The sequence below is a fragment of the Phascolarctos cinereus genome, unplaced genomic scaffold (genome assembly GCF_003287225.1).
Source record: "Phascolarctos cinereus isolate Bilbo 61053 unplaced genomic scaffold, phaCin_HiC Scaffold_8;HRSCAF=390, whole genome shotgun sequence".
Lineage (NCBI taxonomy): Eukaryota > Metazoa > Chordata > Mammalia > Diprotodontia > Phascolarctidae > Phascolarctos > Phascolarctos cinereus.
Genome location: NW_027556291.1, coordinates 64,172,732 through 64,191,869, shown reverse-complemented (window position 1 = coordinate 64,191,869; position 19,138 = coordinate 64,172,732). Strand labels below are relative to the sequence as shown.

The window sequence follows — 19,138 nt, the reverse complement described above, 5'->3', positions numbered from 1 at the left end:
TGCCAGGCACTCTGCCAAGAGCTGGGGTTAGGCTAGAAGCCAGTCACTAGCGCAGGAGGGTCAAAGGAGGATCACCAACAGAGCTAGCTTCTACTGAGGTTCCACTAGGCCTGGCTGGCCACATAGGTCCTCCTCTCTTCCTAGCCTAGACTCAGGGTGAGTCAAAGACTGTAAGTCAGGGTTCAGTGGTCCCATTAGGAAGGAATTCCCTGGGTAGATGTCCAAGCCAGGCCTTCCTTCCACAGGCTTCTAGGCAAGTTCTCAGTTCAGGCCCCAGGACTCTATGTGTGATGACAGGTAACCACCTCACAGCTCCATGTAGCTTGGTGCCTGAGACCCTGTCAGGGGAGAGCAGCAGGTCTGGTCTGACAAGGGAGGATGTGTCACCCTCAGCCCTGGAACAGAGTTCCCAGACCTCGAAACCAGGCCCCAGAATGGCAGATGGCACATAGGCCCAGCACTCCCTGGACTGGGACAGACTGTTGAGCCCATAGAAGTGGTAAGGCAGCTAGGCCCCAATGCAGGATAGGCTACTAGGAGAAACAATGTACCTGGAGTCAGGAAGACTGAGTTCAAATCCCATCTCAGATACTTTCTAAATGTCTGGCTCTGGCCAAGTCACTTCACTGTGCTCTGCCTCAGTTTCCCCATCTGTAAAATGAAGATAATAATAGCACCTCCCTCCAAGGGTTGTTGTGAGGATCAAATGAGATCATATATTTATGACACTTTGCACCCTTAAGGTACTATATAAATACTAGCTATTATTATTCATGTAATTTGGAGGGGCTGTTGAATCTTACCTCAATATCTTAACTCTTCTCCCACCCCAGCCCTGCAGCTCAGGGACAGGCACTTCTTATCCACAGACTCCTAGACCTAGAGATGAAAAGGCCTCAGAGACTGTGCCCTCTAACCCCCTTCTGTTACTGTAGGGGAAACTGAGGCCAGAGGGCTGAAGGAACTGCTGGGAGATCACTTAGGGGCCTAGACCCTAGAGGGTCCTCAGAGACCATGGAATCCAACCCCCTCCTGTTACTGAGGAGGAAACTGAGGCCTAGAGAGCTTTAGGCTCCTAGATTCATGGATGATAGGGGCCCTCAAAGACCAGGTAGTGTACAGAGGGGGAAACTGAGGCCTAGAGAGCTTTAGGCTCCTAGATTCATGGATGATAGGGACCCTCAAAGACCAGGTGGTGTACAGAGGGGGAAACTGAGGCCTAGAGAGCTTTAGGCTCCTAGTCATGGATAATAGGGTCCCTCAAAGACCAGGTAGTGTACAGAGGGGGAAACTGAGGCCCAAGGAGAAGTGCTTGCCTAAGGTCACACCTGGCATCTTAGAGTGAGAGTTATAAGGGATGTTGGAGGCCCTTTAGTTCTCAATTTACAGGAAACTGAGGTCCTATCTCTCAACCCTATTATTCAGCCCCATTCCCGGTGCTTCCCCTCCATCATTGGGCTCACAGCAGCCACTGGGCGCTCCTTCAGCCCCTCCTCCACCTCAAACATACTTTGAGCCCCTTAAAGGAAGGGGCCAGTGCCTTCTATGTCCTTCACTGAATAGCACAATATTCTGCATGCAGTCAGTGCTTAATCAGTGTGTGTGACTGAATGCATTCTCAAGTTGTGTTGTGACCCTTAAAGGAACATTCAGGGCCCTCTCCAGCTGAGTCCAAAGCTACCTTGCTCAGTTTCTTTCTTCCAGTCATAGGTGTGCCTTTCCCTGAGGTCCCCATATTCCCCTCTCTGGCTGCTACCATCTACCCTCCCTGGCCTCCACCTGATTCTCACTACCTCCCACTGCCACCTCCCTAACTTTGGCCCCATTTGAACTTTGTTCTACCTCTCCAACAATTGCTCCAACTTTTTTTTATTTGATAGTATTTTATTTTTATATGTAAAGATCATTTTCAACATTCATTTTTTAAAAGATTTTGAGTTCCAGATTTTTCTCCCTCCCTTTCCTTCTCCCCAAGACTGCAAGCAATCCAATATAGGTTATACATGTGCAGTCATATAAAACATATTTCCACATTAGTAGTGTTGTAAAAGGAGAAACAGAACAAAGGGGGGAAAGCACCAAAAAAAGTAAAAATAGTATGCTTCAATCTACATTCAGACTCCCTAGTTCTTTCTCTGGATGTGGATAGCATTTTCCATTATGGGTCTTTTGGAATTGTCTTAGATCATTGTATTGTTGAGAAGAACTAAGTCTATCATAGTTGATCATCATACGGTATGTCTGCTACTGTGTACAAAGTCCTCTTGGTTCTGCTCACTTCACTCAGCATCAGACCATATAAGTCTTTCCAGGTTTTTCTGAAGTCAGCCTGCTCATCATTTCTTAGGGCACAATAGTATTCCATTACATTCATATACTACTTGTTCAGCCATTCCCCAATTGATGGGCATCCCCTCAATTTCCAATTCTTTGCCACCACAAAAAGAGCTGCTATAAATATTTTTGTACATGTGGGTCCTTTCCCCTTTATTATGATTTCTTTGGGATACAGATCTAATGTGGTATTGCTGGATCAATGGGTATGCACAGTTTAATTGCCCTTTGGCCATAGTTCCAAATTGCTCTCCAGAATGTTTGGATCAGTTCACAACTCCACCAATGATGCGTTAGTGTCCCAATTTTCCGATATTTTCCTTTTCTGTCATATTAGGTGTGAGGTAGTACCTCAGAGCTGTTTTCATTTACATTTTTCTAGTCAGTAGTGATTTAGAACTGCTCCAACTTTAAAGCCCACCCAGCCATTCCTGCTCCCAAAACTGACTGGGAAGACCATTCACTTGGTAATTAATCAAGGTCATGAAGGATGTCTAGCACTGAATTGGAATTTTATTGCTCTCTCCACTTGTTCAGCTTTGTCTGGGTTTAGGTCATGCTTGTGGGCAAGGACCAGATATTATTCTTGAATCATAGAATGGCAGAGCTGGGAAGGGCCTTAGAGCCTAACATCAAACTTCAGTGGGAGATAGAAAGGTTAGCAGTTTTTCTGATTACCATTACAGATGGGAGAAGCCAAGGCCTCAGAGAGGGAAAGTGCATTTCCTCAGGCTATGCCACATAATTAGAAGCAGAGGTGGCAGGGCAAGCTCGTGGGTGGCTTGTCTGCTGCTCTCTTTTGTCTTCTCTGGTGCCAAGCGACAGCACCGTACATACCACAGAAGCCAAGGCTTCAACTCCCATCACTTCTCTCTCCCTTTCACACTCTTCCCCCTCTGGCTCAGCCTTCCTTGGCTTGGGTTTCCAAGTCTGCTTTGCTCCAGATGTGACTTACAGGTCCAGCAAGGTCCTCAGGAGTGTGCCCACTGCCCATCCATGCCCAAGAGCCTTCTTCTCTGGCTAGTGCTTTCCTCTCGGGATGGGAACAGTAATGAGAGTCCACACGTTCACTGCCCTTTGCCTTATCCAAAGCTCCCTGTGCAAGTATAATCATCTTCCTGCTTTTTACAGAGGAAGAAACTGAGATTCAGAGGAGGGAAATCAACACGCCTACTGTGTGCTGAATGCTGTGCTTGACAATGGGGGAAATAGCAAGATTGTCATTCATTCGGGAGCAGATATACACTATACAAATACACAGAATGAAATGAATCTCTCCCCTTTGAGGAGCTGACATTCTTGTGTGTGTGTGTGCATGTGTGTGGCAATCAGGGTTAAGTGACTTGCCCAGGGTCACACAGCTCATAAGTGTCAAGTGTCTGAGGCCAGATTTGAACTCAGGTCCTCTTGACCCCAGGGCTTAGTGCTCTGTACCACCTAGCTACTCTAGGTGGTGGGCCATGGTTCCCCAGCTAGGAAGTGGCAAGCCAGGCCTTGGCCCCAGGTTTTCTGACTCCAGGTCAGATGGGTACAGGCTGAAGTTTGGCTTCAAGCAGTGAACCCTTGCCCTACCTGGAGACTTTCTTTACAGGTCCCACCGTGAGGTGTTTGGGGCTCTGAGTGGTAATCCCATGCTTGCCTTTCCCTCCCCCACAGCCCGGAAGCTAAAGAAACTTGGGAACCTGAAGCTGCAGGAGGAAGGCGAGGCCTCCAGCTCCACCAGCCCCAATGAAGATCCAGGGCAGAAGCTCACAGTTTCCCACATTGAAGGCTTTGAGTGCCAACCCATTTTCCTGAATGTCCTAGAGGCCATCGAGCCAGGAGTGGTGTGTGCTGGCCATGACAACAACCAGCCTGACTCCTTCGCTGCTTTGCTCTCCAGCCTGAATGAGCTGGGAGAGAGGCAGCTGGTGCACGTAGTCAAGTGGGCCAAGGCTCTGCCTGGTAAGGGGGATGGGAAGGCGAGGGAGCACAGCCAGGCAGGGCAGCAGGTGGGATAGCAGGACTCTTCCACCAGACAACACAATAGGAAAGATCTTTAGAGTGGGGGGGGGGGGGGCTGAGAACAGAGAATGTCAGGGCGGGGGGGGGGTCTAAGAATACAGAATGGCAGAGCTGGGATAGGGTCCTTAGACCATGAAACATGGAATGTCATACCTGGAAGAGACATTAGAAATTATCTAGGCCACCCCCCTCAAGTTGTAGCCTGCTATCAGATTAATGGAAGACTGAACATACATGGACAGAGTAATATCACGTAAAAATTGTAAGAAAATGAATCTAACACACTCTATCAACACTCATCATTGTTCTTTTATGTAAATGCCAAGGGGATCCGAGTGGGAGCTCTCCCATGCACAAAGCACGTCCCACCTCTAGGTTGCTAGCTCACTCTCAGAGTCTCAGAGAGGTTCAGCTATTTGCCTAAAGCCACACAGTGAGTCCATGTCAGCAGCAAGGTTTGCCCCTGGGGTGGTCCTGGACGAGATCCACTGCTCAGCTAGGCCACTTTAGGAGTTACCTTACATATGGTAATTAGCCCTAAATGGTATGCTGTTCTCCTAAATGACTAATTAGAAGTCCTTTCACAGAACTGAGCCAAGTTAATTTGGCTACATATAAACACCATTAGCGTTCACAATTGTCCCTGATCTCCTGTACAGTGTAATTCCCCAGGCACCTCCACATGCACTCATGCACACCCCGAGCCTAAACGTGTGCGTGTGCAGTACACATAGGAGCGCACACACGCTGACAGTACTGATGTGGTCCCGGTCCTCCAGAATCCAGCTCTTTCACACTCTGGCCTCTCTGAGCCCGGAAATAATGCCCAGGAAGCCATCTTCTCAAAGGATTGACAGCTCATTCATTCCACGAACCCAAAATAAAAATCACTTGATTCTGTGGCAAGAGCAAGAGATTTAAAGTCCAAGGCCCTGGATTCAAATCCAGTTTCTGCTGCTTACTAATTGTGTGGCCTTGAGCAAGTCACTTGGTGAAGTGACTTCCTGGGCCTTGGTTGGACTCAATGGCCTTGGAGGTCCCCTCCATCTCTAGAGTTAGAGCTTTTTTCAGACCTTATACAAGTCATTTCCCCTCTTGGGCCTCAGTTTCCTGATCTGTAATATGAGGGAGTGGGACTTTTAACCGCCAGGGTTCTTTCTAGCTCTCTAGATATAAGGTCCTTTCTTGGGGAACAGGCAATGCCCTGGGGGCAAAGCTAAGAATTGGCCCCAAGTGGCCTGACCCCCAGACTAGACCTCGGTCCCCTGGGACATTCTGTGAACACAATAGAGTATTCCAGGGAATGTCAGAGCTGGGATGGGCCTTAGAACACAGAATGTTAGCTCTGGGAGGGACTTCAGAGACCATCTAATCAAATCCAGTTCCTTATTTTAGAGATCAGGAAACTGAGGCCCAGAGAGGTGAAGGGACTTGCCCAGAGTCCCACGCCTAGCGTCCCAGGTGGGATTTGAACCTTAACTTTTCTTGACCCAACCCAAAGTTCAAGGCTCCAAAAGGCTCCAGAAGACCTAGGCTCAAATCTCAGCACTGTAGCTTACTTACTACTAGCTCTATGGCCTGGGACAAGTGGCTTCCCTTCACTGGGCCTCAGTTTCCCCTTCTGTAAAAAGAGGGGTTTGGGGTCAGTCATCTCTGAGGTCCCTTTTGAGCTCTCAAGCTAAGATCTTCCATCATATGTTCCTTTGCAAGTCTCAGCTCAAAGGACTCCAACCCTTGTTCCTGATCTCATCCTAGGTTTCCGGAACCTGCATGTGGATGACCAGATGGCTGTTATCCAGTACTCCTGGATGGGACTTATGGTGTTTGCCATGGGCTGGAGATCTTTCACCAACGTCAATTCCAGGATGCTCTACTTTGCTCCTGACCTGGTGTTCAATGAGTAAGTATCCCTGGAGGCAAGGGCCTTCTTCCTCCTCTTCCTCCTTCTGCCATGGACTGCCTCTGATTTTCTTGCATATGGATTTGGAGCCTACCTCCTTTACTTCCCTTCTTTGGACCTCAGTTTCCCCTTCTATAAGGTAATAAGAGGGTGGGATTAAAAGCCCTCTAAGATCCCTCGTAGCTCCAAATCCTAAGTGTTGGGTGAAGGAGTCACTCTGGACTAAGGAGAGTGGTTGCTTATGCTATCTCTCACACACACAGCACCCCCACCACCACCAAAACATGGAATGTCTGAGGGGTCAGAATAGTGGATGGATGAATTTGCCTGGGAAGAGCCTCCAACCCAGCTATCCATACTGAGTGCCAGAGCCAGAATGGGACTCCACCTTTTCTCCTCCTCCGTTAAGAGCAAGCCCTCAGCAAGGTGTGACATGGCATGCTGTGGCATGGAAGACCAGGGGGAGGAAGGCCCTCTAAACAGCTCCCTCCAGCAGCAGCCAGGCCATCATCATTTGTGGTCAAGTTCGGCCCTGACTCCCAACAGGCTTCATCCACTGTGTCCTGGGCCTGTCCTCTCTTGTTTCTCCTTGGCATTTGAAAAGTTACTTAGAATGCCATTTTCTAGAACAGAGTAGTGGAAAGGGCCAGCTGAGTTGGGGATTTGGCACTTTTGTCTCTCACAGGTAAGTTAATACCCTCCTGAAGAATGTTCTTCAGGCCTACCCAGAGTGAGCAGCATCTTGCAGGGACTCCAGTCGTGGGCCTTCAGATGTCTGCTTTTGAGCTCGTTTTCCATTGTCATTATCCCCTACTTCCTATGGGTAGGCCTGCAGGCACTTCCTAGGGTTTCTGGGAATGGCTTTATCCTGTGCTCCACAAAGCCTGCACAGACTGGAAGTTCTGGACATGGCTTATGAGATACTAAAACTGGATTTCACTGGGGGCACAGCAGACTTCCCTTGTGAGCTTTTTCAAGAATCTGCCGTCTTTCTGGTATGGTGAGGGGACATTTTGGCAGCAAGGCAGGAGTGGGGGATGCATTAAATCTTCCTGTTTTATATTGGCCAACCACTGAGCAGCAGGAGATCAGATGTCCAAAGGCTCTGGCAATTCTGCTCACAGGAGCTAGGCCTAGGCTGGGCCTAGGAGCCTATGTGGTCTTCTCTTTGGCTTCATTTGATTCCACTTCCTGTCTTCTTCCCAGGAAGCAGGAAGGGGCCCTCGAAATTCCCTCTTTCCCCACTAACAGAGAAAAGAATATCAATTAGGATTTGGAAGATCCTGCCTCCAACCTGCTCTGATGGAATCCCCTTTAGTTGGGTGGGAGGGAATGGGGAGTGGCAACTGGCTTGGGACCCATAAGCCTCTGCAGCATATCTCACACCCTCATCCCCTCTGCCTCTCCCAGATACCGGATGCACAAGTCAAGGATGTACAGCCAGTGTGTCCGGATGAGACATCTCTCCCAGGAGTTTGGCTGGCTCCAGATCACACCACAGGAGTTTCTGTGCATGAAGGCCCTGCTGCTCTTCAGCATTAGTAAGTGCTTCTCTCTTTCCCCACCCCCACCCCCAGGCATGTTCCCCTGGGGCATCAGAGACCTGACCCTTTTTAAGGTAGACCTCAGAGGGAGTTTCTTTTTTCTATCAAGAACAAGCAAAAGAACAGATGGTCCTGAAGTACCCCTGGTCACCGCCATTTGGGTCCATGTCACTGGATGAATCCATTTCACCAAGGTCAGAGCTAGATGAAAGACTTAGGTACCCCAAGAGGGAGCGTGGTGCTATGGTAAGATCTCTGAACTCCTCAGAGTCATGGGAGTCAAGGTCCAGCTCTGACAATACCTTTATGACAGTGCACAAGCCACTTAACTACTATGTGCCTCAGTTTCCTCCTCTGTAAAATGAAGGGGGTAGACTAGAGGCCTCTGAGGCCCCTTCCCCCCACCCCATCTACTTCTGCCCTCGCTTATCTCACTGATGCTTATAACGATGATGATGATGATGAGAATGAGAATGACAGTAATAACTGACATTAATAGAATGCTTTCAGTTTTTCAGAGTGCTTTGCCAGTGCTCTCATTTGTCCCACGAGTGCCCTGAGAGGTAGCCAGAGCAGGTGTAATCATCCCCATTTGACAGCTAGAGAAGCTGAGACTCAGAGAACAGAAGTGTTACTTGCTCAAGATCACACAACTAGTGAACAGCAGGTCTTCTGGCTCTGGGTCCAACGTTCTTCCCACTGTGAAAAGAGAAAGAGGCTCACAAAAGGGAAGGGGAGGTCAGAGCCTGCCAACCATAGGCCAGTGAGCTCCATTTTGATTTGTGGCAAAATTCTAGAGCAGGAGTGGGGAACCTGGGGCCTCAAGGCCACACGTGGCCCTCTAGGTCCTCAGATTCCGCCCTTTGACCGAATCCAAACTTCACAGAACAAATGCCCTTAATAAAGATTTATTCTATAAAATTTGGACTCAATCAGAAGGCCGCACCCAAGGACCTAGAAGGCCACATGCTAGCCTCGAGGCCACAGGTTCCTCACCCCTGGGCTAAAGCATGTGATTAAATTGATTGCAAGTGACCACCTAGAAAGGGAAGCCATGGTCAAGAGTGGGTCATGCCAGACCCACCTCATTTCCTTATTTGACTGGTTTACCAAGGGAGAGGATCAGTTCTTTACCTAAATTTGGGGAAGGTGTTTGACCAAGTCTCTCCTGTTCCTTTTGAAAAGAATATGGAGAGATGTGGGTTAGAGAGTATACAATTACATGGGCTCAAAACTAGTTGAGTGGCCAAACTCAAAGAATGGTCATGTCAACTTGGCAGGTCTCCAGTGGGGTGCCCCAGAGATCTCTGACTGGTCCATTGGTTAACATTTTCATCAGTGGCTTGGATAGAGGCATAGGTGGTACCGTGCTTATTGCTTTTGAAGACGATGCAAAGCCAGAAGGGATGGTCGACATAATGAATGAAAGTCAAGATGTAAAAGAGATATGGGCATTGGGCTAGTCCAATAAGATGGGATCTGATAGGGTTAAATGGACAGTCTCACACTCAGATCACACAAATCGACTTCAGAAGTGTGAGATTGAGGAGGTATGGCTAGATATCATCTCATCTGATTACCTCTGATAACATCTCATTAAGATATGTGGGTGTAGTGGTGTCGGAAACCTGGGCCACTAAACCTTACAGCCACATATTGACTTAGAAAACCACATTTAATCAATTAATAAACATTTGTTAAGTGCCTACTATATGGCAGGCACCATGCTAAACACTGGGGTTACAAAAAGAGGCAAAAGATAGTTCCTACCCTCAAGGAGCTTTCAGTCTAACATGCAAACAAATAATCTACAAAGCAAGCCATAAGATGGGATAAATAGGAAATAATTAATAGAGGGAAGGCACTACAATTAAGAAGGGTTGGGGAAGGCTTCCTGTAGAAGATGGGATTTTAGGTGGGATTTAAAGGAAGCCAGGGAGGTCAGTGGTCCAAGGGGAGGGGGAAGCACGTTCCGGGCCCGAGGAACAGTCAGAAAAAATGCCCAGAGCCCAGAAATGAAGCATCTTGTTTGAGGAAAGGCCAAAATGATCTGTGAGATACGAGATTTGACTAGCTGATCTCTGAAATCCCTTCAAGCCCTGAATCTGGGATCCAGTGAATTTTAGAAAATGGTGGCAGATACACTGCACTCAGCCATCCTTGCCCATCCCACCCTCATCTCCAGAAAGCGTAAGAAGTTCCCATCAAGCTTTTAAATAATAAGAAACAGAATCTTTGGTTTCCCAGCAACAGTAAGCCCTCTGAGCCAACCCCTCCGCCCCAGTCACCTCAATTACATTGCTGTGTCCACACTCCTCTAATGGTCCCTTGGGCTTTCTCCTCTCCCCACTTTGAATTCCTCCCAAATCAGTTCCAGTGGATGGACTGAAGAATCAGAAATTTTTTGACGAACTTCGAATGAACTACATCAAAGAGCTTGATCGGATAATTGCCTGCAAGAGGAAAAATCCAACCTCTTGCTCACGGCGCTTTTACCAACTCACCAAACTCCTGGATTCCGTGCAGCCTGTAAGTGATCTAGCTGGGGGGTGGGGGGAGGGAGAGGAGGGAGAGGGAGAGGAAGAGGGAGGGGAAAGAGAGAGGTAGTGAGGGAGATGGGAGAGGCAGAGAGAGGGAGGCAGAAAGGGAATGAAAGATACTGGAAGAGAGAGAGGGAGTGATGGAGAGAGACGGAAGGATACAGAGACAGAGGGAGAAGAAATAGAGGCAGAGATGCTAAGTCAGATGAAGGGAAGGAGAGCTGGAAGGCTAGAGAGAGAAAAAGAAAGTGACAGGAAGGAATACAGAAAAGGAGATAGACACAGAGAAGATGTTTTGGCCAAATGGTCAAAATAGAAATACAAGCAGACCAATGCATCCTAGCTGGGTATCAGGAACAGAGTTTGGGAATCAGGCAGAGATCTGCAAACAGTTGAATTGCTTGGACTACTCAGATCTGGATTTCCTCCCTTGCTCAAGACTCCTAAATATTGACTAAGGCAGAATACAGGATGCCACCTGGTAGAAGTTGGGGTGGGAGGGGGGCACTGGTTCTAGAACTGAATACCTTCAAAAGGCACAAGGGATTCCTTGAGTCTTTGGAAGCTCAAGGGAGAGTGTTTGATACCTGTCATCCCTTAGACTCTGGGAGAAAGGAAGCTAAGGACTGAGATGCTTCTGTTATGCCCAGTAACAAGGGCCCAGAGGGACAGGAGCCCAGCCCTCCCCTGCAGGACAGCCTGGCTGCCTGCCTGCTTGTGCCCCCATAGGGAGTTGCTCTGAGGAGGATGAATGAAGGTAGGGCTACATATGCCAGCCTCCCTCTCCTGCCCTCTTCTCATTCCAGATTGCCAGAGAACTGCACCAATTCACTTTTGACCTACTAATCAAGTCACACATGGTGAGCGTGGACTTTCCTGAGATGATGGCCGAGATCATCTCCGTACAAGTGCCCAAGATCCTTTCCGGAAAAGTCAAACCCATCTACTTCCACACACAGTGATGCTTTGCAAGCCCTTCTTTCCTTCTCCCTTTTCTGCCGTCTTTTGCCTGTTGTAATTCTGCACTACTGTTCTGCAGTGCCTTGGGGAATTCCCTCTATTGATGTACAGTGTGTCCTGGAGATAGTCCTAACTTCTTACTACCTTCTAAGCTTCTCTTCCCTTCTGCCCTGTCCTCTCTCACTGCCATCCTCTCTTCCGCAGCCTCCTTTTTGCCTCACTTCTTCTAAATTCCCATCTACCTTAGCACCTTCTGACTCTGCTTGGTCTGAATGGTGCAGTATCTCTTTGGATATGTGCCACTAGTCCTGTGGCCATGCTCAGACCAGTCATGTCTTTCTGATGGCCATATGGCAGTTTTCTTCACCTAACACCATGACAAATCTCGGGTATTTAAGGGGACAGGAAGAAAAAACCTCACTGCAGTTCCCCTCCCTTAAAAGACAAACACACAAGCACCCACACCCACGCCAACAACCCCAAGTATTTCCCAGGGGATGTGTGGGTGTATGTGTGTGCTAGCATTTCTCACCTGGAGCACCCACTCTGCCACCAGTGGCCTTCAGGAGAGATTCCCCCAGTGATGGACCTGAGGAGGGGAAAGAAGAGGCGCCTTGCCCCTTCACACACTTACACACACACACACACACACACACACACACACACACACACACACACACACACACACTGAGCATGTACACACACGTGTGCATACCCATACATCCAGTTTTGGTCTTTGGATGATCAGAAAGTCCCACTGCAGTGTACTTAATGGTACCGAATCTGCTTTTTGTCCAAAACTTTGCTCTGATATTCTTGTCTGCTCTGTGCATGTGCCCTGCAGTGCCCTCCCCAAGTCCTCCTTGCACCCCGCCCTTTCCTCCCTTCTCCCCTTTCCCCACTGCCCCAGCCCTCAGGAGAGGAGACCATTCCACATTGGCTTTCAGCAGCTACTGAGAGCTTTGGACATTCCCTCATGCTAAGACTCTAGCCTGAGCAGGCATGAAAGAGGCTGAAACAAGGTTAGCTCAGTGGGAACCTCTCTGTTCTTCAGCTCTGTCTTGCCTTGGGTAGGCCGAGAACAAATTGTGGGCTATCCCTGGGGACAAGAAATGGAGCCTGCCACCTTCTGAGCCCAGGGTAAGCATAGGTGTCACTGGGCGTTCCCCCTGCTCAAGGCTTACTCCCATCCTTGTTTGCCCACCTCCTCCAAAGACCCAACAAAGTTCTCCACCTCACCAAGGCCCTAGGATCCCCGCTCCCTTTCTTTCCCTTCTGGCTCTGGTCACTAGGTTCCACTTTGCTGATGGCATGTGACTTACTCCCTGCCCCAGCATCTTCACCCAGACTCTCTGATGAGAGTTACAACCAAGAAGGCCAGCAGACTTTGAGCACTCTCTCTGCCTGCCCTGTGGCCATGGGACTCCTGACAATGGCTGATTGGCACCGACAGTCTCAGATCCGGAGCATCTTTTGATCAACTGGAAAGAGTTAGAGTCGCGAGCCAAACTTCTGAAACTGGCCATCAGCAGGCAACATGGATACCTGATCAGGTTCCGTACTGGCCAAAGGCAGGGAAGCTGGTACACATGAGAAGATCCCATTATAGAAAGCTTGGGGATCTGGAGTAAACACTCCCTGACACTTTGGAATCAAATCAGTGAGTGGCCAGGGCACAATTTGAGAACAAAAAGTGTATATGCCAGGACCAAGACCACTGGTAGAAACTGGCAGTTGGCAGTGAACATCCCCCAGATGTCCTCTTCAACCCAGATCATCACTCAATCTGCAGCAAAAGAGGACACGCCAAAAGGAGGCTGGTGTTCAGGATGAGCGGAGCAGGGTGAAGGCAGAAGCTGGGAGGGACAATATCCTGGCATGAGATTCACTGCCTGCTTATACCTGGCCATGGTATTGGCCACTCGCCAGGAGGATAAGGTGAGGTGGGGGAAGATCTCCCTCTAAGGACGGACTCTCTGTTTCATTCTGCTCATCTGGGGTTAGCTGGAGCCATTAAGACTTCCTCTGAAACCAGCGCCTCTTTTGCAAAGGGGGTTTTTGCAGCCACCTGTGCAGTCAGGGTTCCCAGTTAGGATAGTGCCCTTCAGGGGACCCCCGCATTCTGATGACTTTTGTGTATCCCTCAACCCTATACCCCGCAAGGCCTTATTGCCACAGGGGAGTTTTGCCCACCTCCCCTTCTGAGCCCCTGTTGCTTTCTCCACCTGTTAAGTTCAAGATGTGGGAACCGGCAAACCGCCAGCCTTGGCTAACCTATCATCATCACGTTTATGGAGAAGATAGCTCCAAAAATCTCGAACCAGCAAGGGTGTTCTATCCTAATTTCTGAAGTTTTACCTGTAGTCCATTAAACTCACAGGCTGGATTCTTTGAATATAGAGAAGGAAGGGAGCCTGAGATTAGTTGTTGCTACTCTAGCAAGCCCAGCTGGGAAAAATGTAAGTGGATGGGCTCCCTTTCTATGGGAGAATAGGCAGATCCCAGTTTTCTTTCTCACAGTAACATCTGGTTTATGTAAACTCACAGCATCATTTTTAGCTGTTTTTAATAGACAACAAACCAAAAACAAAAACCCCAAAAAAGCAAAAAGAGTAATTCACCACTCTTTTCAGTTAAGCTAGGTTACATTTTAATAGTTTCTTTTACGACTGTTTCCAAAAGGATGTCCATCTTTTGGCTTTATTTTGCTCCTTGTAAATACTAAGATGAGCCTCTTCATTTCTGAGTACCAGCTTTTTCATCTTCATGGATTTCCTGATGAAGTCTTGTCTATGTGAACATATATATGTGTGTATATATATATATACACATATATATAGATAGATAGATATAGATATATGTATATACACACACACACCTATATACATAATTTTGAAAGCCAAAAATACAAGAAATAGCAGTATAATTAACAAGCAGTTGTAACTGGATGACTCTGGCTTAAGAAATGACACCAAGTCCAGTTTGAGTAAAGCCATGCACACTGAAATCCATTTCCTTGAGCTTTGGTTTGGGAAGAAAGAACTTCCAAAGCTGCAGGGAAAGTCTGGTTTGGCTTCTCCCCCTCCCTGCCCTCTCCTCCTTCTGCTCCTAGGTCAAAGGGGTATGGTTTTGGTTGGGGGGAGGGAGTGTTTTTGTTTTTGTTTTGGTCATTGTGGGAGTTGCGGCAATTGTCTTTGGGAAGAAGGCTTTTGTTTTGCATGTGCTCGACATGATACAAAGATTGAGAGCTGGCACGCTCACTAGGGACTGAGGCCCACTCCAAGTGTCGAGGAGCAAGAAGCTGTGAGGCCAGCCTCACCATATTCCATGGCATTGCCCTGCCAAGCAGAGACTCCTCCCCCCCCAAGAGTTAGCCAGGGGGTGCAAAAGGAAGGCCAAAGAAGAAGGGACTGCCTGGGACAGATAATGGGGGTCCCCTGTAGCTGTGCATTTTGGCCAGTGTGGCATAGTCAGTGTCGAGCAAGACAGATCCTCTTTCCTGTCTCAGCCATTGTCTGCATGGTGGCCAAGTGTGGTACCAGGCCAGCCTCTGATCTGGGGCAGGGTCTGGCCTTTTGGCTTGCAGGCTTTTCTGTGCCCTCCAGTAGTCATCAACACTTGGAATGGTTCTATTGTTTTTTCTTTCTTTCTTTTTTAATTACAGTACTTTGAGAAAAAAAATTTTGAAGGATCCTATCATGTATCATCAGTGCATATATCTTTTCTATATGTTCACTGGGATTCTAAAAAGAATAGAAAAAAACAAGTTCTCCAACTTGCCCATTCGGCAGTTGCTGAGGTAACGTCAGGCTTGGGAAATGGCATTGTGCTGATGCTGCCCTGGCCCACCCTCTGTCCATCCAGCCATATAGATATGCACATAGACCTCTGGATGGAGTCTTCTGGGCCTTCTGAGGCAAGAACCGGCCTCAGCCCACATGGACATGACGTGATTCCAATGGCCTTACTTTGAGTTGGTCCTGTGAGCAGCCCACAGACACTGTCTTAGCCTCCTAATTCTGCTAAATCCTGTTGGCACCCAAGGTCCTGGTCCCCTCCTTCCTTCTTTGCCCAGACCCCAGCACTGTTGTCACCATCCACGCTCCTAGTTATTCTCTCCATCTGTCTCTCTCCCTCTCCCTCTGCCTTTCCTCCCCTTGCCTTCCTTCTTTCCCTTCCTCTCCTCTTGCCCTTTCTCCCCTCCTCTCCATCTCCTTCCCTCTGCTTTCCCCTGCACCCTGCAACCCTACCCTCATCACCCACATGACCCAGTCCCCTCTAGGTGAGAGGACCCTTGGCCCTATTGGGCTCCCACTCAGCCCTGTCCCACTGCCTGAGGAGGAGGAGGGGTGTGCAGGAGTGTTCAGGTGCAGTCTGAAAGTCCAAAGCTGGGCATTCACTATAATCCTGGTGGATGTGTGGTTTCTTATGAAAGGAAGCTGGCCTTTTATAGGCCGCTGGACTGTTGCTATTCATCTCTTCGAAGGTACTTTCAAGCAGGAGAGAGCAGGAGAAATGGATGCACCATTCTATGTAACCAAAGACAACAAATGTATTTGCTAAGATACCAAAACTGTTGGGAGAGAGAGAGAGCGAGAGAGAGAGAGAGCGAGAAAGAGAGAGAGAGAGAGAGGCCACTCTTTGATAAGGCAGCCAAAGTCAAAAGGACTTGGCCGATAATTCATTTACAAGATATTTTCTTCTTTCACAATTTACACATTTAGAGAAGTTAAATATAATTTGGAGGGGAAAAACTGGGTTTCTGGGTCCTTTGATGCGTGATTTTTTTTTTCAAATTAGCAGAATTAGCTTTTGTTTTTCTTTTAGTAGCTGCTGAGCAAATCCCCGAAGCTCTATTGTTGCATGTTTGGAAATGGAGCTGGGTTTGGCTTTTGCATCTGCTGGCATCCATGTCTAGCGCAGCTAAAGATGTGAAGCCCTGCTGAGAAAAGGGTGCATTCAAAAGGACAGGATTTGCACTAGAGGGACAGACAGCAGGCAGAATCTCCCATTTCTGCCCACTGAGATGGTGCACCGAATTCTCTGCAGTTTGCCGCAGAGGGTTGAAATATATTGTAAATGAGTATTTGTATCCATGTTTCAAAATTGAATTTTATATATAGATATAATATGTTCTGCTCCTTTTGCCTTTTGCTTTGCCATCCACGTTTGGTTCCAGGTGATACCTTGATGCTATATACTAGCAAGAGGCCTTGGCCTTGATTCAGAGGTCCTCTCAGGGTAGACAGGATGCTTGAGTTGTCTGGCCCATAGGTTCAGGGAGGACAGTGGAGGAGAGAGGGAAGGAGAGAGGGAGGGAAGACGGGGAAGAGAGTCGTTATCATACCTTGTTGGCCCATGCATGTGAAACAGGTGTGGTGCGGACTCATTGAAACCTCAGGGAGATTTGTTGGGGATCTGGGTAAAGGAGAAAGATGAGGGGTGCTCCAGCCTTCCCTGAATCATGAGCCAGCTCCAGCCCCAGCCTCTGTCCAAGTGGGGAGTAGGTGTGGGGAGGGATCAGAAAGCGGGAAAGGGAGAGGGCTAGGGTGCTCCTTTGGCCTACCCATGCCACCAGTCCCGTGGAGTTCTGAGGCACAAGGGCACGAACAGTGAACTCAAACACCGTTGAGTTGTTCTTGCTATATATTGGGTGTCTTGTGCTCTTAATTCTGGTTTTAGAGACTTTCTGTAAAGATTATGGCAAATGAAATTGTGTTTTCTCTGTTAACTTGTCTCTGTAATAAAGCTTCCTTTCCATAGGTAGAAGGGCCTCCTCTGCCTATAGGGATTTTCACTTCTATTAATTTCTTGCTGGGGCCTGTAACCAGGAGTAGCTCAACCCACCACCATTTCTAGAGGAAGGCCGAATAATTCCCCATCAGTCATTTGTCTCAAAGGCCTTGTTCTAGTCCTGAGAGCAGCGAAAGAAGTCAGGATCCCCCAGAGGGAAATGATGGGTGACTTCATTTACTAGTCGGATTTTCAAATAGAGTGATGCAGAGTTTGTTTTGTTGGGGTTTTTTTTTAGATTTTTTTTTCCCCCTCACACAATTTGATTGAAAGAATAAACAAGTTATCATGCATTGATTGCTTCCCAGTTCAGTTGAGGGGGAGGCCAATTCGTCCTGGCTTCTCTCTGCATTTGGTATTCATGTAGCCAGCCAAAGTCTGGAATATCCCACCTCACCCCACCCCAGAAAAATGGAAAATAAGAAACTTTTTGGATCCACAGGAATAAGTAAGAGTAAACCTCTTGGCCTCCAAACTGCTATCCCCACCCTCAGGGCCCTTCAAACAAACAAACAAACAAGCAAATGCCAGCCCTGAGTGCTAACTGCCCCACAGAGAAGTGCCCCTGGGGCCTTCCTGTCTGTCCCATAATCCACCTGGGCCCCCAAAAGCTTGCTTTGAGTTATCACCATTTGGAACCCTCTTGCCCACCCCTAGAATGGAGCTTTGGGAATGACCTAAGAATACCGGGTTTGAATTTGATGAAGGGGAGGGGAATAATTTACTGAATTAAGAATTTCTGTTGTCCAAAAATGTGGGAGTGGAGAATAGAAATGGATTGAGTTTGCTTCGAAACGTCTTTTGGTGGGGCCTCAGTTCTCACAAAGCCTGCCCTGGGCCTCTCAGTCCCCAGCTCTCTAGTGTTCAGCTCTTTTGTAATCTTGGAATATTTTGTTGCTCTGAATACAATAAAAAACAAATTTAAAAAAAAAACTGGCAGAAGCTCATTTCTTGGGGGTCCGCCTGCCTACCCACCCTCCTGAAGTTTGTCTCCTTCTGCCTGGTCTCCTCGGCAGTGTTCCTCAATATGGAAAGTCTTAGCAGGCCTGTAGGCCAACAACAACTTGGCCAGGGCCCACCATTGTGGCTCTGAGATAAAGCTATTCCTCACATTGAGGCCTAGGGAAGGTTGTCTAATGGCCCCTTATCACAGTTGTTAATTTGTTTAAACATAAAAGTGATCAAAAACTGCAGACAAATGTCTTCAGGTTTTTTTAATTAACTCTTTTCCCTGGCTATTTTCATTGAAGCCAAGAGCTGGTATGATACCCAGTGGCCTTTCATGTTATTTTCATTTTGATTTTGTTTTAATTCTTTACTCAGGGGGTTATAAATTCCCCCTGTTCTGACTTCATTATGAGGCTGACCTGGGACCTTTGGATAATCAAAGGCTCAGGGCTGAGGGAGCCCACCTCGGAGTTGAAAGGCCTAGATGGAACTTGGCCCAGCTTCAGGACTTTCCATCGGGAAACTGAAGAGTCTTATAAACCAATAGGAAAAAAGACATGGTGATAACTTCCCTGACATTGGGGGCTGGGAGACAGCAGGGGCTCTGCCAGGTCCCCTAGGAGAGCCAGGCCTCAGGGAGAGGCCATCCTCCACCTTTCCAAAGGCTCCTAGTCATCACTGTCCTGACTCCCTGGGGAAATCTCCACCCACCAGAGTAAAGCCACTTCTGCCACCACCCATTGAGACCTAAAGCCTGAGTGTCCCTTCCCCTCTCTAAGCCTCAGTTTGCCTGTCTGTAAAACAAAAGGGTTAGACTAGCTGAGATCTAAGGGACAAGGATCAGCTTTATCCAGAGAAGGCTACCTGTATGGCAGAATTTCAGAGTTATAGAGAAGTCCCATATAGCTAGAATTCTACCCATAGAGCTAGTTTTATTCCTTCAGTTTGAGTTTGTCCTGTTAAATATACCACCTCCTACCTTCCAGGTTGATGAGTAAGGTGTTTCCAGAGGCAGCTAGGAGCACCGTGGATGCTGTGCTGGGCCTGAAGTCTGGAAGGTGGCAGTTCAAATCCAGCCTCAGACATTTAGCTGTGTGACCTTGCACAAGTCATTT

At 48.0% G+C, this 19,138-nt stretch overlaps 1 protein-coding gene across 1 annotated transcript in view; it reads left to right on the top strand.

Annotated features, from left to right (window-relative positions):
- AR (androgen receptor) overlaps positions 1–17,079 on the top strand; it is a 233,179-nt gene extending 216,100 nt beyond the window's left edge. The window contains 5 exon segments of the mRNA XM_020967225.2: positions 3,991–4,278; positions 6,094–6,238; positions 7,649–7,779; positions 10,154–10,311; positions 11,129–17,079. Coding sequence (XP_020822884.1) covers positions 3,991–4,278; positions 6,094–6,238; positions 7,649–7,779; positions 10,154–10,311; positions 11,129–11,284 — 878 coding nt within the window. The 3' untranslated portion in view covers positions 11,285–17,079.
- The last annotated feature ends 2,059 nt before the right edge of the window (positions 17,080–19,138 follow it).